Source organism: Epinephelus moara, chromosome 17 (genome assembly GCF_006386435.1).
Source record: "Epinephelus moara isolate mb chromosome 17, YSFRI_EMoa_1.0, whole genome shotgun sequence".
Classification (NCBI taxonomy): Eukaryota; Metazoa; Chordata; class Actinopteri; order Perciformes; family Serranidae; genus Epinephelus; species Epinephelus moara.
The window spans coordinates 6,897,298-6,918,294 of NC_065522.1; the positions used below are offsets into that span (position 1 = coordinate 6,897,298).

Consider the following 20,997-nt stretch of genomic DNA (forward strand, 5'->3'; position numbering starts at 1 on the left):
ACCAGATTTTATTGTGGTGCTTCAAGGTCATGTAGTCAACCCGAATCATAATAATCCCTCTGCTTCTCTCTTATCTCTTCATTTTTGCTTTCACTCTTGCTCTCCTGGCCTTTTTTTTGTTTTTGCCCCATCTCCCTTCACTTTACTTTTTGTTTTTGCCTTTCTCTCCACCTCCAGTCAAGCTCTTTGAGGTGATAGAGACAGAGAAGACCTTGTACCTCGTAATGGAGTACGCTAGTGGAGGTAAGTGCGTGTCACTGTGAAATCATTCCCCCTGAGGCTTGGCACTCTGTATGTTGGAATCAGATGGGTCCCAAAAAAAATGCTAGTTCCACTCTTAATGTACTGGCTCTTGGTTTTTGTTAGTACTTTGTCCAAAGGGTTGTTATCAGAAATATTCTGTTTTTATTTTATTTGTTAAGTTATCCGTGGTTATTGACCATCTCTATCCCCTTAGCATTGAAAATTACTGTCTCTTGTGCCCATACTTTTTAAAGGACAATACTTAGTCCAGTGTCTCATTGACTGAAAACCCTGGCTCTAAGGAGACAAGTATCAGGTTCCAACACTAAATCTGCTCTCCTCCTCTTTCTCTCGTCTCCCAGGAGAGGTCTTTGATTACTTGGTGGCCCATGGCAGGATGAAGGAGAAAGAAGCCCGTGCCAAATTCAGACAGGTTCGTGTGTGTTGGAGAAAATGCCCATTTATATGTGTAGTTTTATAGTTATTATGGTTTTGTGTGCTGCTGCTGTTTTAAGGCATGTTAGATTGAGATTAAAACATGTAAGGAGCAGAAGCAGCCATTCTGAGGGACAGGCTTTTATTGATTACATTTTGCATTCAAAAATGTAGTACTATTCACCTAATGAAATATTTTACCCCCCAAATGACCATTTTTATATCATATATTTATATTAATTACATTGAGTTGGTTAAAAGAAACGTTGTTTTTCTCGCATGCGTCCAGTGAAGGCAGAATCCAAAAACTATATCAGAACAACTGTTTGCAAACTCACAACTTGTGCAGTATAAGCTATGTCTCATTTATCCGGTCATGTGCTCAGTATTTCCTAAACACATAGTCAGTTCTGACAGGGAACTGAACTGAACATGAAACTCATTAATGCTCTTTTTAACCCGTGCCAGTGCGTCCAAATCAAATGACCGATGACGTAGCAACAAGACGCAGCCTCGCTGAGTATCTGTTTCAACTTGTGTCGAAAGTGCGAACTTCTAACTAAATACCAGTACCAATTGTGTTGATAGGCCAAGTAAAACCAGACTTATGATAAATAAGTTACGCCGTGCTTTTTCCTGAATATTGTCTTAACGATTGGTGTGCATTTGGTGCAGGAACAAATGATAAAAACGGGCTATTCTAAGGAAAGTGCTCGCAACCAGAAAGTGCTTGCAAGCAAAAAAACAAAACAAAAAACATGACATCCCCTTTGCCTATTGGTTGTGTTTTTTGTGTGATTTTAGGTCCATACAGTATGTCGAAATGAAAAAATAGCTGGAAAAAAATTACACCAAATAAAGGCAAGGTAAACAGTTTTTAAGGTGAAATTTAAAGGTAAAATCAAAAGTAGCCAGAAACGACTAATTATACTCTTGACCCCAAAGGGTTAAAACAAAAACAGTAATTTAACCTCACTGAACATGGGAGCTGCTGGTCTACATCTGCCTCAATCACTTAGTCTCTTTATGTTATTGTGTGACTTTGGTGTTTTAAAGGGTTTGTTTGGATTGACCAAAGTCACACAAAAACACAAACGAACTTATAGAGGTAGTGGTAGACTAGCAGCTTCCGTGTTGAGTGAGGTAAAATTACTGTTTTTGTCAATGGAGTCTGGCTTTGAAGAAAGCATAAATAAATTTCACTTTCCATTCAGCTCCCTGTCGGACAAGGCTGTCTGTTTGGGAAGTACTGAGCATTCAACAGGATGAATGAGACTTGGATTATACTACATGTGTTGTGTGAGAGTTTTTCAACTGATGTTTTTGTAGAGTTTTGCTGTTGTTAAACACAGACCTAAATAAGTTTCCTTCACTTATTCAACATAACACGCAGTGAGAAACTGATATACAAATGGTAATATGGGGCCGAAGTATTCCTTTAATTTATTAAGAAATGTATTAGGGGCTGTGCTACAAAAAAATGGCCTATGTTGTTTGTTAACATGAAGCTTAACAGGTAAAAAAAACCCACGCATTTTGTATTTTAACGGTTTTTAATGATGGATTATTGATCATTAAATTGTAAGCAGTTAAGGGAATGGCTTAAATTTTTCATCCCTAGTACTTCCTCATGATTGCTTCCTAATGAAATCCTAATGAAGAGCTCTCAGTGTCTTACTTCCTTTCAACCCGTCCATCCTTTCTGTCATCCTTTCTCTCACTCCATCTCTTTCTCTCCCTCTTTTTTCTCTCACTCACTTTCTCACTCTCCAGATTGTGTCAGCTGTGCAGTATTGCCATCAGAAGTGTATAGTACACAGAGACCTCAAGGTGAGAACACACACACATTAATTACATTGAGTGTCAGATCACAAGCAAGCATTCTTTCTCTGGCTCTCTGTCCACATTAATCTTTATAGGATTTGACTTTTTGAGATGAAATCCTGCCCCCATGAACACGCCACCCAGAGGTTAATCACAAAGATGATATAATGTCCCTCTTGGAGTGCTACGGCTTAAACACACATGCCCGTACATCTGTACACACACACTTGTATTTCTATGCAATTCGGCTATCGTGTTGGATCATCCCCTCCTTCTGTCTCTCCGTTTATTTCCTGTTTGTGATGCTGTTGGTGCCAAAAATGAAGCACAACACACACAGGTCTAATTCTTCCAGGTCATTTTGGTTCACAGTATAATGCTGAGTTGTAAATCCTCTTATTGTGCCAGCAGGCAGACCGGTAGACAAGACATTATCATGATTACTGTTATAGTGATCATACAGGAACCTCTCGTCTCAAAGTTGTTTTTCCCAGTCACGGTTATTTTGGACGAAGGTCATGAAACACTTTCTACTCTTTCAGCTGGCACTGGTGGCTGGCATTTCCAAAAAAGGCAACATGGGAAATAAGATTTTTGGAGGACAGACAGTTCTCATTATTGTAATGCGCACCATCCAGCACATTATCCTAATCACTCTTGATCTGTGGGTTGTATTGTGAAATCCGGCACAGGCTTAATTCTAGTAGGTCCGACACTGCAAGAGCAAATTTTGATGAGCCTGCATTTCACAGCGAGACTGAAATCGTTCTGTTTGGCTCCCAAGATGAAAAATCCAAATCATGTTCTACATATGGTTTCTGCTGTTCTTAAAGTTTAAGTTTGTTGTTTGGCCAAGTTGAAGTGTTAATTTTGATTAGCTATAGATGATGAAATCAGTGTTCATTTATTTCCTAGGTCAGTGCCTGGAGATGATGTCAGTGTTGTATTTAATGTGCACAAATACACACACACATACACACACACACACACACTCAAACACACAGAAGCGGCAGAGTATTCAGAGCAAGTGAAAAGGAGAGCGCACCTGTTGCTAGGCAACCCCAGCCTCCTTGCTCACTGGCTCACTTTAGGCTCAGGGATACACACACACACACAATCACACACACACACACACAGGAATAAACTGTGGCAGCTCACTTTGCCCATTGTGTGCTACTTGTAGGCCCCAGGCCATTACTCTGAAAAACCCCTCTCTCACCCAGCAGAGTTTTTTTCCCAGAGAAAGGTGTTTCAGATAACTGTCTGTGGAATAAATTATCTTCAAATTCATTTGCATGTCAGAGAAAATCTTTGTTACACTGACACTGGATGACGGGCTGGCCTATTTATCAAACTTTTTTGTACAAGCTAGCTTTAAACTTAATGTACTGTAGCTCTGACCTTCCTGTGGAGGAAGGAAAGTGGAAAAGGAGATTTTATATGTGGAAGCATTGAAATACCGCATTTCCATATTACACAAAACATAGCTTAAGTACGTGTGTATCATCACATGGCATGTCATCCGGAAAAAAATCCAGGCATATTAGTAATCTTTTCTCGTCTCCATCTTCTTGCTTCTCTTAACATCCTCCTGCTCTCTACATGATAATTATGTTTTCTTTCCTCTCTCTCCCACACTCTGTCTGCAGGCGGAGAACCTGCTGCTGGACGCAGACATGAACATCAAGATAGCAGACTTTGGCTTCAGTAATGAGTTCACTCTCGGGAACAAGCTGGACACGTTCTGCGGCTCCCCGCCCTACGCCGCCCCAGAGCTGTTCCAGGGCAAGAAGTACGACGGGCCGGAGGTGGATGTGTGGAGCCTGGGGGTGATCCTCTACACACTGGTCAGCGGCTCGCTGCCCTTTGATGGACAAAACCTCAAGGTCAGGAAGAGGAGAGAGCGTGTTTGTGTGTGTGTGCGTTCCTGTGTATTACATAAGAGGATGTCTGTATTCTGTGGGTGGTTGTAGTATTTGTCATGCTGGTTTCTGTTCCTTCCTCCCTACAGAATGCAGAAACTAAACTCGAGAGAGAGAGAGTGAATGTGTAAAAGTGGTTAAATGCCAGCTCAAGTACTTTTTCTTCAAATGAGGTTTGGTGGTGTGATGCACCAAATCGGCACGGAAACCTGGTGCTTTGTTTTCAAACAGAGAGGATTTAATGCTTTCTGTGAACTATGGTTATTCACAATTATTCATACCACCTATCACACTCTGCATTCAGTCGGTACCCACATGAGTCACTCTGGAAGTGCAGACACATTTTGGGTGGGCGATATGACATTGAATGTGATGATATTGATATTAACATGCCTGCAAACTGCCATCCAGCCTCATCGACTATGCCTTAGCACTACCTCCTGCTGTGCGGAGTTTTGTTTAACACCTACATTACCTACTATTTATTTAACACATAGGAGCCTCGCTGTTTTCTGACGCTCTAATAAAAGATGTTCGTTCTTTTAAATGTGTCAAATTGATGCACAGACAAAACAAGTGCAAAATGTACAGCTAAGATAGTTTTATGTGCATGTTTCAGCACTTCATTTGATTAATCTGCCTTTCTATAAGCCCTAGCACTTAGTATTGCAACTTGATGGATTTTTAATTCAAATTCAGTGCCTTGCTATATACTGTGAGCTCCTTAAAAGCTTGCATATGCATTACAGCTGTGTTAAAGCCTGTTACTACATACATTTATCCTTCAGTGTCTCACTGAATTATGATTGTTAAGATGCCTCCAGTAGGATGTTGAATTTGTTAAAAAGTTTAGTGGCACTGTATTAAAAACACTGGATAAAGGCCACTGAAGTAGATAAATGTAATATTAATTATTTGTGTCTGATGATTTTTGTAAACATCGGCATTATGTTCAATTATTCCAATAACCTTTTCTAAGAACATCTAATAACATCATCAAAAGAACAGGAAGTGTTTGATTAAAATGTTTTGGTAATGTCACCCACCAACTACATTATCCCTGTGTTAGAATCAAAGCTTTTTGAAATGCTAACCAGCTTGTGCTCAGATGAATGCAGTACTTGTTTCGAAAAACTATTAATCATTTGGGGGTGTAACCACAGCTAATGTTGCTGCTCGGCTCATTTAAGCCACATCAGTTTAAACCATATACACTGATGAGATACAGAGCCAAGTCCTTTATCATTAAACTGTTTTTATTTTCAGGTAGTCTGAGGTGCATTCCACACTTTCACACTTCCCTTTGACAGAATCTAAGGATGTGGGAGAAAACAATTGTGTGTATGTTTTGTTTTTTTCTGCTGCTGATTTGTCATGCACTTGATGCACTTGTCCATCTCCAGGAACTGAGAGAGCGCGTGCTGCGTGGTAAATACAGGATTCCTTTCTACATGTCCACCGACTGCGAGAACTTGCTCAAAAAGTTCCTCATTCTGAACCCCTCCAAAAGAGGCAGCCTCGAGGTACACTGCATGGCACTGACACACACATAAAAAAACACACAAGATAAGAACACATCAATCACCTTGGTTCGACACAAGGAGTTGAAGCATCTTATATCTATTGTAGCTGTGGGCTAATTTGCTTTTAATTTAATTTTCTAACTGAACCAGATTTAAAATCTTGCAGACTGAAAACAACTTAAACCAAGTTTGTCTCCTAATAGCTTGACCAGCAGTTGCTTATTTGTTAATGTAATGGTGTGTGTAGCGCATACAGTACTATACTGAACACCTGGACTTGCTTCACCAGCTATATGTGAGTTTGTTGCTGAAGTGTCAAGTTCTTTTTATAAGGCATAGTAAATACTTGTTAGTTTGAGAGTGATTCATTTTGGCTCCCCGCAGTCTCTGCTTTACCTGCTAAATGCAAAACGGCAGCCCTATTAAAATAAAATGAGAAGACTCTTGCTTTAGAGTTAGAATTCAGTCTGACTTCTTCATTTACATCTACCATAAAGTCTAAATTTCTAAGCAACCAGAGGAGATTGATATGATTAAATTTTCTTGAACGTTACCCTTCTCACGCTGTTATGATCAGTGTAGCGGAGCCTTCATTTTAGAGCCTGTTTATTAAAGGTCACACCCCTTATTTGCGTCCTCAGGAAAAGACATTTGCATATTGAAGATAAAATACACCTGGCTATGGCTTTAAAAAAACAACAACTGAATAATTAATTAAGAATAATTGTCAAGATTAGTGGAGAAAACAGATGAATAACATAGAATAAGTTCATAGTGTTCAGCTGACTCCTGCATCCTTTCCGTTGTGCTGCTATTTGTCTTGAGGAGACTCTTGTACTAATGTCTCTACCCTCTCTGCTTTCTCCTCTCCTCTCATTTCTTAACCTTTCCTCCCTCCTCTGCCTTTTGCCCCTCCATTGTCTCTGACATCTCATGTCTCCCTGTAACCATCTGTTTGGCTTTCACCCAGCAGCAGATAATGAGGGACCGGTGGATGAATGTGGGCCATGAGGACGAAGAACTCAAACCCTACGTCGAACCCCAACCAGATTATAAGGACCCCAGGAGGACAGGTAGGAATAGAAATGCACTCAAAAATGATGAATGTATTCTATCACTTCACCCACGCACAAGCATGCTACATGCAGATGTTATTTTCCTCTACTCACACACAAAGATAATTTATCTTAAGGGGAATTATGAACCTGCAGGAAGTCCACCATTCTAATTATACACTGATTTTGTATGTGCAGACATCATGCTGCAGATGGGATTCTCTCAGGATGAGATTCAGGACTCGCTGGTGAACCAGAAGTACAATGATGTGATGGCTGCATACCTGCTACTGGACTATAGGAACTCTGAGGTACGCTGTTTCTTTCTCACACCTACACGTCTTTGTTCTAAACAGTATCATGCCAGCTATTATTGGTTTGTCAGAGCTCTCTAAGCTACAGTTATACAGTAAACTGTCAAACTAACCAGCTCTTGTCATTTCATCATTAAATACAAGAAAATGTAGGGCTTCACTTTTATTTTGCACCCAAGCCATCAGAGCATACAGAGCACGTTGTGTTCTCACAACAGTGGCATTTTTTAAAAAGGCTCTTTTAGTCCTTTGTGTTTGCTGTAGCCACATTGCAGTCTCTCTGCGTCTCCTCCAGATATGCACGTATTCAGGTCTGTGTTTTGTTTTCTCCCCCAGCTGGATGAAGGTGGCATCAAGCCCCGGCCAGGAAGTGATGTAAGCAACATAAACGCCCCCTCCCCGCCCCACAAGGTACAATGAGAACACATAATGTCTTCTGCTAACACATAATGAGGTCTCCCAACCGCAGCCAGTGACACAAGAGCACTGACTTGACCTCCTGTTTTTTACCAAAGACACTTTGGGAATCTTCTCTGATGAAGCTCATTTGTAGGTTTTAGATGGTTGACCTACATACAGGTACATGTGAACCACAACAACCAGTGTGTTCGCCGGATGCTTGAATTGTTGTGGGTGTCGTGTGAGAATGGCTAGATTAAAAGCAGCTGTAAATGCAGCTTCTACTTACATCCCAAAGTGTGTGTGTGTGTGTGTGTGTGTGTGTGTTAACACTGTGTGACATCAAGAATACCACACTGACCTGTATGTCCATCTCACCTTTCTAAGGTACAGCGCAGTGTGTCGTCCAACCAGAAGCCTCAGAACCGCAGAGCCACCGACCAGGGTGAGATTGGTGTGTCTGAGAGGAGGGGGTGAAGCTTGTGTGTGTTAGAGAGGTTAGGAGAGATGGATGGGTCAGATTGGGATGGTCATTTGTCAGGAGCGTAGCACCAGCACATTGTACAAAGTTAAATTTTGTATTTTAAATTGAATCATATGGTTTAAATCCTGGTGTATGCTGGATTGGTCTCTGGTCCTGCTTCACTGAAGCAGGTGGAGAAAATAATTCAAGGCCTTCAAAGGCAGTGATAGGGTAAAAAGCTCCTCTTAAGTCCCCAAAAATAGTTTTTGAAGGTGAGCATCACATTTTTTTGTAGACACCTGTAGCCACAGTGTGAAAAAGGGAAGGAGATAGAGTGGTTTAAAAAGGAAGAACTGAATTTAAATAGAGGGGCGATAGTGTATGTTGGAGTAAAGGTTGAAGTAAGAGAGATGGGCTGGGTGGAGGGAGAGAGGGTGGAGTTGAGGGTAGACAAGATCGATTTAAGTGTGGAGGGTTGGGCGAGCAGATTGAATGACAAAGACACAAAAGAAGGTGAAAGAACTGAGTGATGACAGGAAAATGACGAATGAGTGGCAGAGCAGATGATGGTGCAGATGGGATGGACAGGGGCAATTACTCAGGTTAGGGCACAGCAAGTGATGGCTTTCCTCATCCATGCCTTCTTTTTCTCTTTCTAGGCTCCTCCTACTCTAAGAGGGGGGGTCAGTCAGACAACCGGACTGCAGGGGAGGATTCTGGGAGGAAAGGTTCATCAGGCAGCTCCACTACCAAGGTGCCAGCTAGTCCCCTGGTCTCCTCTGACCGCAAGAAGAGCGCCACGCCCTCCACCGTGAGAACGTGCTCTCACACTGCCTGCTTACACGACATTTGAAATACTCACAATTTCTATTAAAAGCACATTAAAATGAGCACATTAGTGTATTATGGTTTCCACATCACCAGTATTACTAAATATAAACACAGTGATAGGCCTGTTACTATTCATATTTGTTTACATAAGAATGTCCAACCAATATTTTAGCCAGTGTGATGCCAGAATAAACAGCAGCGTTCTCCCGACCATTATAAGACTTCAGCACAGTGATTCCCCCTTTTTCCCCTCTCCACCCCTGCCTACTTGCGCAAGTCTGAAGGAAAAAAAAGTAACATGACAAGACCGCACAGCGTAACAGGCCCTGCAAGCAGAAGGCCAATAAGAATAATATAATAATGTATCCTAATCCATGCAAGAGTGCAGACGAATGTTATAACAACTCAGCAGAATACAGTTCATTCATGTAACGCATGCAAGGCTGCACCAAAGCAGCAAACACTGGCGAATACCCTCCTTAGGGGAGAGAGAAATTCCCTTGCGACAGCGGTTAGGCCAAAAAAGATTAAAGAGAGAGTTTGTTATTTTATACTTTTTATTTTGTAAAAATAAATAAATAAATTAACATTAAGAAACAGCTGGATGCAGGGATTTTTTTTTCGTCATGCAATGCAGAGCTATTCAGTTGTTAAGCATAGGTTATATTTTATCACTGGCATAGAATGATTTCAAAATGAAAATAATGTAGCATAAAGATATTATTTTTGGGACAATATATTGTTCAACAAAAGTAGTTATCCAGACAGGCCTACACGCAGATCCATAGACAAAATACACACAGCAGTTGTTAATATACAGTGTTATCAAATATGAGTTAATGCAAGAAATTGAAAGGAAACTTTAGAGAAATTCAAAAGCTAACTTTTACTTGGACAGTCATTGTTGCTCTTTAGTGTAAGCCAACGTCAGCCAGATATTATCTTCTTCTTTGGTCCAAAGATCAAAGCAAATGCTAGTTACTAATTAAGACAAATAGCCATATAACTATGAAGGTGTATGAAAATGGAAGTGTGAGTCATGTTCAAGGTTATGCTAGATTATTTTTATACTCTCTGGTTAGGTTTTAGTCATCATCAGCCTTTTCGTTTTCTCACAACGGTAACTTAGGTGATGCCATATCTGGACATTATTTTTTATCTTGGCGTTTAGGAAGAATTTTAAGTCTTTCACACAGCAGATGTTTTGACCTGTCGTGCTAAGAAAAGCACAGGTTTTGTAAGTACCAAATTATTTCTCTATTTAAGTGTCCTAGTAAGCCATATCAGTGTGACAGTGAGCCCACATCCACATTACCAAGGACCCTGACACTGAAGCACCTAAATGGAATTCAGCCGTCATTCATTTTATTATTTACACCTGTGCTTTTCCTACTGTGACATGTCAAAGTGTGCGCTGTGAAAATGCCTTTTTGTATTTTCTCAGTATCACCCAGCTCTGTCATCCACTCAGTTTTCACCAGTTAAGAACCACCAAAGCGGTACTGTAACTTACTCAACAGGTGCCTGTTAACAGTGTACATATGACACAAACCGTCAAATGCTTTATGAGTATAAAATTTCAACTTTAAAAAAGTTTTAGAAACGTTACTGTAGAAAGTATTTGAGGGTGTCTCATGTCTCCTCATTGAAATGGTTTCATAGATTTTGTGCAGAGTGCAGGATGTGAAATTTAAAGTTCACCCCTTGGATGACACGACAAGTCTGTCACTCTCCTTCTAATTTAGTCATACCCTGTCGGGGTGGGAACAATTTTTTATCATTTTTATTAGTCTATGGACATGTGACGTTATGTAATTCCCAGTATAGCTCCACCCATCCTGAACCTGAGCAGATGGCTGATGTGACAGGATAATGAAAAACACCTGTGTGGGAGTGAAGGGTCTTTAAATGACAGTTGAAGGATACTGACTTGAAAACAAAATGGTTTTGTAATTGTAACTTTGACACGCTGCAGAAGATAAATTTGTTACAGGGAACTCTCTTAAGGCCTAATTTGGTGAAGATTTAATTAAGCTAACCCTGTGCTGATTGGGAAGCTTGCTTGAGGCTGTTCTATGAATAATTGGTCACCTTAAATGTCATTTCTCCATCTACTAACCACTGAAGGGATCTCTCACTGTCTTAAAATCATTCCTAAACTCTTCTTTATATTTCTAACATTCTTCCTATTTTTTCCCTCTCTCCCTTCAGAATAGTATCCTGTCCACCGGTACTGGCCGCAGTCGGAACTCTCCTCTGACTGAGAGAGCCACGCTGGGCCAGGGCATCCAGAACGGCAAGGACAGGTACACACACTTATTTATATACGCACACACAATTTTAAAAGAGAGGTGTTTTCAAAAAGATCAAGGCAAGTACAGTTACAGCCTTTGTCACGCACACTCTTCCTCTCTCGTCAACTCAAGTTGCAGTGAGGCAGCGCTGCGTCCTCACTAACAAACACATAATATAAACACACTCACCATGGTTTGTGAATGAAGCAGTGCCGCAGCTGTCTCAGTGACTGAATCCCAGACCTTGGCTGGTACTCTCCAGAGCTCTGCCAGCTGGCTTAGGGAGGCCCACAAGCTTTCCCCCCGGGGTGGGGTGAGCCCTCCTGGACATGGAAATCAGGCTCCCTAGGGAATTTAGGCCAAACCTCCAGTAGATTACAGATTACCCATGATGGGCTGATGGAGGCCTGCCAGTTACAGCAGAAGCAGGGTTAGATGGACTCACACACCCGCTTTTTACATTCACATACTGGTAGGCAGGTTGACATGCTGACACACAGAGACCTTATTTGCCCTTTAAACTCTTTCTTCTCTCTGTTCTTGTCCTTTAATAAAATGTTCTTTTTCATTTAACTTTGCCAAATTTGTAATTTAGTCCAGGTTTTTGCCCAAAGTCAAATCCACAGGTGCAAAACTTAACGCCAAAAAGGCAATAATCTTACTCACTCATTAATTTTTATATATTTTGGTGTCATACTTTTTTGGCCCATCTTACATACAAAGAACACCATCTTGTTTCCTTTCAACCATCTTCCAGTCATTGCATATACAAAAAAGGGTTGTGAAAATTGGGTTTAGCCATAAATCAAGCTCCCCTCTTTCGCACTCGTATTTCATTGGATTAGAATATTGCGGAGTGTGACATTCCCTTCAGCTTCTTCTTCAACCACTTTTAAAAAATTCCAATATGGACAAAACAACTTTTTGTTCATTTTGGAGTTCCTTGATTGTGGACTTTCTAATCTTCATTTTTAAAGTCATAAAACACACCATCATGCAGTAATTTTAGCCGCCGATGGAGGCCGTCGCGTTTGTCGCCCGGGATTTGAATGCACCACATGCGCGTCCACACATACAACCACGGACACATCACTCATGCTTAACCAGCCATACGCTTTGTGTGCTTTTTTTCCATGAGCATTAAACACTAAGGCAAACCATAATCCCTGTTACGATGCAGTGTTCATTGTCATTACTGCTTTATTACCTGTTCATGAATCAGTCTCAAATGACCCCCTCGTTCCCAACATGGTGCCCCATCTACAGTGTGACGAAAACAATTAATTGAATCCATGTTCAGGCAAAAGTTTTGACACATTGATGTCATTTTGTTCTTTATTCATTGTCTTTCAGTCTAAGCACTACATAGTGACGATGTGGTCATTTGAGACAGCATTGTTTTTTTTTGTTTTTTTAGCACTGTGGGTCTATTAGCCATGGTAGGCTCTGCTAACTTAGTCTTTGTCATCTGCTTTGATTTTAAAGTTACTTTATTTGATCATCATTAATGCTTTGAAGTTTGGGCTTTTGTACTTGTTACACCACCCTCCTTTCCCCAATTTCCCCTTATCCCTTTCTGTCTTTTCCTAATTTTCTGCTTTTGGTGTTCTTTTATCTACGTCTGAGCTCTTGTCCCTCTGGATCTTAAGTCACTCACATTTTCTTGGCACCTCCCTTCTTTTCTTTTTTTCCACTTTGTCTTTATATTAATCTTTCTTCTCTTTCTTTTTGTCCCCTCTCTCTCTAAGGAGATTAGGAAGACTTGTGATGGAATATTAACTCTTAGTGGCACTATATGGTCCCTGTGCTTGCCTCCTAATAGGCTTACACATACACAGAAATATCTGCACACACACACACACACACACACACACACACACATGCTGAGGCTGTACACGTACAAACTCATTGACACACACGCACAAGCTTAAACATACATGTCGCACATGCTCAAACTCTTGCCACACACTGGGTTGTCCAGTGAATGCAGTTATTTTTCCATCACTAGCCGCTTTAATCCCTGTCAGAAAGAGTGTGTGTTTCTCTCGGCTATGTGTTTGTTTTCTGTGTAATTAGCAGCTGTTTGGTTGACCTCTATAAATGTCCCTCTCTCTCTCTCACTGTCTCTCGTTGCTCATTCCTCTGTTCTCTCTTCATCTCTCTCTCTCCCTCTGGTACCACTCTCCCCTGTCTCTCACTGTGTTTGTTTCTCTGTGTGGATAAAGTCAAGTTTGAGCTGTCAGTAATGTGTGGAGCTTTGTAGCCCGTGGCAACCTCGCTGATTAAGAGAGGGTTCAGGAAATAGCCGGCGTTGTTTTGCCTAAGTAATTCAATAAACTACTCTTTGTTACAGATAGAGCTCAGATTGTTTAAACAAAACAGAAAAGGAAAGGAAGGATTGCAGAGCGCCTTGACAGGCAGAAGTCATGTGACAGGTGAAATCCATAAAACTGCGAGCGCATAGGTCAGTGATTATCTCATAGCAGGACAGTGAACGCAGCTTTATTTCCTGCCAAACATCTGAAACTCAGCACCTTATCTGCCCATTAATACCTGAGAAAGCACAATTGACATTTCACAATTTTCAGTGTTTGTCTTGTAGGGTTGCAACTCAATAATTTTTTATTATGGATTAATCTGCTGCTAAATTTCTATAATAATTGATAAATATTTAGTCTATAAAAAGTCTAAAAAACATCAGATTTTCGCAGACATCAGCAATTTGCTCATTTTGTCCGAAATGTCAAAGCTTTTTTATTTCCTATCATGGCCCAGGAGACTAAAAAAACAAAAAAATATTCATATAGGAGAAGTGGGACTCAGTGGAAGTTAAGCATTTCAGAATTTTTTATTAAAATTGATGCTTTTTTGTTGACCAATTAATCAACTTACTGGTTCAGCTCTCATGTCTGAAATAATAATAATATATATATACTATATATGATGATACTTTATTTGTATAATAGGGCTGCACTGTTTATCGTTCTTTTTAAATTGTCATTGTAATGTCAACTTGCACATCAAACACATCGCGAAAGACTTGAAGATTGCATTGCAAGATTTTCTGAGTTAGTTGAAGGAAAGAATAAGTAGAAAACTACACTTTAAAAAAAAAATCTTTTTTTATCGGTGCCTTTGTGTTGAGTTCAGTGTTCTTTTCAATAAAAAATGTTGGAAATTATTTTCTTTTTTAATTCGACATGCAGTATGTCGTATTTTAGCGATATACTGGCAGCAGCAGAAAGGCAGAACTGAAACACTTTAATATCTGTCAGAGTTCCAGTGGATCCTTAAAAAGTCTTTAAAAAAAAGTCTTAAAAATCTCTTAATCTAAAAATAAGGCCTTGATTGGTATTAAAATGTGTTTAATCAATCTTTAAAAAATCTATAAAAAAAATACTTGGACATGGGAAGTAGGATTTTTTTGTTACAAGGCACTGTATAAAAGGCTCGTATTTTATGAAAAAAGTATTTCAAACTTAACACGATGAGAATCAAGGCAGTGGAATCCCACAACAATATCACTAAGAACTCGCCCCCAAACGCCAGGTATTTAAAAACAAAAGGCGAAACAAAATCACGTTTTATGTTATAATAAAAATGTTGGCATAAATGGCCCCAACCAAAGTAATTAAAGTAGTTTCATAAAATGTTTTTGTTTCTCTTTACTTTTGGTTATTTTAAAATTTATCTTAAATTTGCTTTGATTTGATGAAATTGATTTGTCAATTTTGTTGCTTTGTGTTTTTTTGTACCTGACTTTGTCCACATAATTTGTCTGAGTGTGTTTTCAGTCTTCCTTGCCAATAGAAACTTGTGTGTTAAAGTTGGTCTTTTGTGCTCTGCCTTTCGTGTCGTGTAGATTTTACATGAAAACAAAGGTACAGGAACACAGCCAACCTTTGATCGTGGCTTGTAATTTCTTTTTGTAAAACCGCGATGAAACAATGTTAGCAGCAAAAAAGACCAACTTTTCTTCTTTGTTCATGTCGTTTTGCTCTGTTTTCTGTCTCTTTATGTCTCTACTTCCTCTGTTCCTCCCTCCCCCCTCCCCCCTTACTGTGTTTGATAAGTGCTGCTTCTAACCATGCTCCACCTCACCTCCCTGCCCACCCACACACAAACCCCGCCCGCTGTGTGTGAATGCCTGTATGCGTCATGCTTGTATGTACGTTTGATTGTTTGACTGTCTGGTGCGTTTGTCCCGTGTCGATCACATTTGTGGGTGTGTCTGCATGTGTGTGTGTGTGTGTGTGTGTGTGTGTGTGTGTGCATTGGGCGGGGTACTCCTCCTGTTCCTCCCCCTCCTCCCAGCCTAAACACTCCGGGCTCCCGCGCCTCCACTGCCTCGGCCGCTGCCGTCCTCTCCTCCTCCTCCTCGCGTCCCCGCCACCACAAGTCCCTGTCCTCCTCCAATCATCCATGCCCCTCTGACCTGCACGCACCACGGCCCAGGCAAGTCTCTCACTCACTCTCTCTGTCACACTCACTCACACAGACATGCTCTCAGCTCCCTCAGCCCCTTTCAACACACACCACTTTACTCAGCACTGATCATCATCATCCTTCCCGCAAGAACTCGATGGGCAGAAGGGAAAAAGGAGAGATGAAGAAAGGATAAATGATTTGTTGGCTCTGAAACCTTACACCACTGCCAGATTAATGGGACACTACCAACGTTTTTTTTTTAAAATATATATATATATATTTGATTACCTTTTATTCCTTTTTACACAGTGACAAATCCTGGCACACAGCATTGACCTGGTTGCCAATATTTTTTCCCTCAGAAATCATGAAATCGATCTTAGAGGTGGATTTTCCTCCCCATAGAGAAGCTGTTTTATTTAACACAAACTGCTCTGCTTGCCAGCAGCCACCTCACATACACGTTCACATTAGCAAACGACACATTTCCCTAGTTTTAGCAGTTTCGGTATATCATTTAGTCTCAAATATTTTTATGTTTTTGGTTTGAAATGGTCTTTTAGTCAACTAAAATGACCTCCCACAGTACTTGATATAAATATTAAGAAAAATTCTGAAAGATTTACATTTGCAAAGAAGTTAATTTGATCAAGAAGTTGAGAAATCTGACGTGCAAATTATACACTCACATTCCTTTCCTTTTTTAAATAAATTCCTTGACGGTAATATTTTTTTCCCTCATGGCAAATCACCCGGAAGTAAGGTTAGCATTAGTGTAGCAGCAAAGAGACAACATGACACAACCTTATCTGAAGCCAAGAAATAGTTTGAGTTACAGCTGCGGTATCAATTTCTGAGTATCTGCCTATATGTCTGTGCATCTATTTCTGTGTATGTACATCAAGAGCACAAAATACCAGAGTCAGATTCCATGTCTGAGTACTCACTTGGCGATTAAAGCTGAATCTGAATCTGATATATATATATATATATATATATATATATATATATATATTTACCACTACAGCATCTCCATAGTGAGATGTCCAGCATTTCTAAGAGTAGCTATCATGGACTCACCAGTTACTTAGCAACAGCCAGGAAGTAGATTGTGCAGCTCAGAAAGCTGTACAAGCTAAACTCGGTGTTGACATAGCTTGTCTTTGGCCAATCAGTCACTCTCAAACCTCACACTACCCAGTGGGCCATGGCTGAGCAGTCGGAGCTTGAGAACAAGATGAGCAGGTTTTTCACTGTACTGTAACTCTGACAAACCAGACATGTTTTATCACTTGTTTGTTTTCCTGGCTGAAAAAACAAAACAAGCAAATTCAGAAAAGAGACATTTATGGACGAGCAGGAATCTGGTATCCACACGCAGCGGTCTCAGTAGCTAATGAACTGTGTGCAGCAGGCCAGCCCATTATATAAGCTCAGTTATTGGCTGTATGTATAGTGAGTGGTGCTGTGTATATGTGACTTCTAGATTCTTTTTTTCCCCTCCATTTTCTTTTTTTGTCTAAAGGAGCTGTATGCAACATCCAGAACATTAATATAGCAGCAAATCACTATTTGCTATATAAAGATATAGTGGAGTAAAGGCATCCTGAGCAGAGAATGAAGACACGCCCTCTGTGTGTGTGTTATAATCTGAGCTTCTCTGTTCATTGTTGTGGTAGCTTGTCTGGACCCACATGCATGTGAGGTCCTGTGTGTGTATCCCACTGGCTAGCTAGTTGCCACCACTCTGCAATGCGCACATATGGTGGTTAGCGCTAACATTGGGACAGCGTTGTCGCAGAAGCGTAAGGCCCAACCAGTGTTAACTCCATCAGCACTGCTGCTGTTTTTTGTGCTGTTTATGGAATTAGCACCGTTAGCTGCTAGTTGCAGAACTATGTGCACACAATCTCGCCCCAGACTCTGGATTATATGTGCTTTGAATGTTGCATACAGCTCCTTTAAGGAATGACCCAAAAGTTAGGGAAAGTTATTGCATCTTAACTTACTTTTAAAGGAAAGAAAAGAAAGAAAAAGTCTTAGGAGATATATTTAGAAACTCCACTCTGCATCAGAGGCACATTGTGAACACCCTTGGTTTGTTAACTGTAGTTTACAAGCCAAGGGACTGACATTGTCGCACTGGGAGTGTAATTTAGGACAAAAATATTACTCCACATCTAAAATGACTAATGTTGACATTTGCAGGTAAGTTACTTAGCTGTAAGCTGCATCAGTGAAAGTCTGTGTCAGAGGCTAGATGATGTCACCATTATGCTGATTTTAAAAAAAGGGGCGGCCACTACGTCATGCAAATAAGAACAAATGACTGCATGCAAAAATGTTCTCTGTCTATATAGCCTAAATGTCAACAGTAGTTACACTTATCATAAAGATAATCCAAAAAACATTGCCAACAAAGTTGTATTGAAGCAGGACACAAAGATATTTTTAAAAGGTGCTCTGGGGAGAACCAGACAAAATGAAGTTGTTAAAGTTGTGTTGATGCATGTTTCTGTGAAAATGTGTCTGTGTAAGCTGTTGCATGTATAGACGTTTAACTAACATTATAGTATACATTTGTTTTTCTGATATGATGTGTTTGTAGACAAAAGGATTTTCCCTGGCTTGTACAAATGAATTTCAAGCCTGTGTAAAGAATTGGAGTCCCTTTAAAGGTTCCCACAGCCTCTCTTTTTTTTTGTTCTAAAAGGTTGTTAAGTGCTTTCTTATACAGCCTCAATCTGCTATGTAAACCCACCTCAGTTATGAAGTTGCCTGGGAAAACCCCGTCCTCATCTATTGAGCGTTAACTGTGGCGTGTCTCGTTGAATGAAAGAAATGGAGTAATGACCGGACTGTGTCTGGTCTGTCGTCTGTGTGTATTTGCGGTCTGTGCTTGGCTTGTGTGTTGGTGCTTTGTTGTGTTGCTTTGTTGTTTAGCTCGCCTGCTTGATAGTGTCTGTTTCAAGGGCTACTTTGATATTTTAGATTTTTAGTCCTCGTCTCTTCCCCTGCCAGCCATGTGTCACAAAATACACGGGAGGTCTTTGAATATGTTCCTCAGCTACCTTACAAGGTTAATTTGATCTTTTTCAACCTGGACCTTGTTTTCTCATGTTTTTCTGTCTAAGTGACTAACAGCAAACACAGCTTTTGAAACTGGTCCCGTTTTAAACAAGACTGCTGCAGCCGGCAGCCACGAAACTATGTAAAAGGTAATCCTTTGGGGCATGTTCACACCGTCGATTTACTTCCACTATAAGTGCTTGATTTTGCCACTGTTAGGCTCAGACAAACCAAGACGGATTTTTGGGAGTGGGGTTGTTTCTGTCACCTTCAAATGAAGTGTGTTTTACGATGAGAAAGTTAACAAAAAGGATCTTACACTTTAACAAAAACGCCAGTCTCTGCAGGGATCCTTTCTGAAAGTTGTGAGACACCTTAAATAACAATCTGAGCCCGTCAGTGGCAAAAACAGGAACTTGAAGTGGACGCAAATTGACAATGCGAACATGCCTCAAGTGGTTACACCGCCTGTTTTGCGACTGCTGGCTGCGGCGCTCTCGCTCAATACTGGACCAATTTAAAAAATTGTTGCTCCCAGTTTTCACCACACAAAAACATGAGACAACAGGGTTGAAAAATACCAAACTTAGCCTTTAAATACTGTCTGTCTCTGCTAGTGACATATCAGTTCAGCCTCAGAGACCCCCACCCTATTCTAGTGAACACCCCCCACCCCCCCTCAAATGTCAGGCTAAAATACCAGCTGAGCAAATGTCAAGGTGGCCCTCTGGCTGTAAGTGGTTTTGTCTGCTCTATGTTGAAGTCTCGTTCTGTTGCATGCGTCGTTCAGCAGTGAGCTTGGGCTGTTCAGAACCTGGTTGGGAACGCTGGAGAGAAGGTATTGCTCCAACACATAGCCTGTACCCTAAGTGAGGAATTAGGCCCCTTTTTTCTCAGAACACAATCTGTGCCCCGAAGTCCTACCCATTCCTGTTTTATCCAGCTGTCCCCAATTGCCCCTCTGAAAAATGTTTCAAATACTGCATGAGTATTCATGATGATGAGCTGCAGTGAGGCAAGCGATGCTGCACATAGGCAGCTCCACATTTGTATAATGTAGAGGTGCAGTCAACTATACGCAAATCAAGTATGCCTTGCAAAAGAAAACATCCAGCTGCACCATGAAGACACATCAGACCCCATCCACCTCATGCCACACCACCTAATATCACACCTTCTTTAGATACTTACAGTCTGTCAGTACTCTTTTCCTTAAGTGACATTGGAATGCTTTCAGATGTTGAAACAAAGTGGAAAATATTACATCTGTTTACCTCTATGGGATATGTAGTCCTTCCCAATTAACAGTCATCTTCATAACTTCAACATGTCACACTGGTTCCCACTAACCTGTCAGATCCAGCCTTTCTTTCCTTGCCTCTGTATTCATAGAAGAGCTGTGTGTTTGTCCCCAGTGCACAACTTGAACACATCCACATCAGATTAAAGGATGTGTTGAGTGTTAGAGGTCTGCATGGGACTGCTTTTTCAATCCATCACTCAGATGATTTTTGACCATCTCTTCCTGCTCCAGTAGATAAACCATTCAACTCCCACCCCATCCCATAGAGAAAGCAACACATGTAGTCCTTTGAAACTGATAATGCAGGTATTAAGGTGCCCATCTTTATTATGATTTTGGATTGTCTCCCTTTTTTTGATATGTAATGTTTCGCGAGGCAGCAGAGACAGACCAGATGCCATGGTGTCATACTACAGATCGACAGTGATAGCGTGTCTCTTTACAGATCAGTTGTAGCTAAAATTTCTAAGCCTTGTTCAGACTGCCAGCCCAAATCTCTTTTTTGGGCATACACATATTGATTTTAGAAAGTCTGGACAGCAAAATTGAAGCACGAAATGTGATTTTTCAGATCCAAACTACATTTGCCGGTGGTTTAAAATGAAACGGGATTCCAATCCGATCTCTACAAATGGGTCTCAGTTCGGATTTTTTGAGCAGAATCCATGTTGCTACTAGCAGAGGGCAACGTGTAGAACTGCAGTCCGTGGACAGATGCTGAAACCAATGGTCTGTTGGCTCTTTGCAGCTGAGAAGTTCTGCACTGCGACTTGACAGGGTAATTGTTTCGCGGGCAAAATGATGGACCTCCGTTTCTCATGCACATGTTGGAACCGGCATAGCTACATAGTTACTGATGCTTACATTGTTACCACAGCAACCTGAGCAGATAGG

General features: G+C 40.7%; 1 protein-coding gene across 14 annotated transcripts in view; it reads left to right on the plus strand.

The window, feature by feature from the left end:
- Nucleotides 1–20,997, plus strand: part of mark2b (MAP/microtubule affinity-regulating kinase 2b) — a 65,154-nt gene that overhangs the window by 31,195 nt on the left and 12,962 nt on the right. For 6 of the 14 annotated variants that reach the window (XM_050067183.1, XM_050067185.1, XM_050067190.1 and 3 more), the window contains exons 5-16: nucleotides 178–243; nucleotides 606–676; nucleotides 2,452–2,508; nucleotides 4,152–4,388; nucleotides 5,828–5,947; nucleotides 6,918–7,020; nucleotides 7,201–7,313; nucleotides 7,653–7,727; nucleotides 8,103–8,160; nucleotides 8,838–8,989; nucleotides 11,221–11,315; nucleotides 15,618–15,758. In XM_050067183.1, coding sequence (XP_049923140.1) covers nucleotides 178–243; nucleotides 606–676; nucleotides 2,452–2,508; nucleotides 4,152–4,388; nucleotides 5,828–5,947; nucleotides 6,918–7,020; nucleotides 7,201–7,313; nucleotides 7,653–7,727; nucleotides 8,103–8,160; nucleotides 8,838–8,989; nucleotides 11,221–11,315; nucleotides 15,618–15,758 — 1,288 coding nt within the window. The remainder of the gene's footprint in view (nucleotides 1–177; nucleotides 244–605; nucleotides 677–2,451; nucleotides 2,509–4,151; nucleotides 4,389–5,827; nucleotides 5,948–6,917; nucleotides 7,021–7,200; nucleotides 7,314–7,652; nucleotides 7,728–8,102; nucleotides 8,161–8,837; nucleotides 8,990–11,220; nucleotides 11,316–15,617; nucleotides 15,759–20,997) is intronic. The other 8 variants (XM_050067184.1, XM_050067186.1, XM_050067196.1 and 5 more) reach the window with 6 other exon arrangements.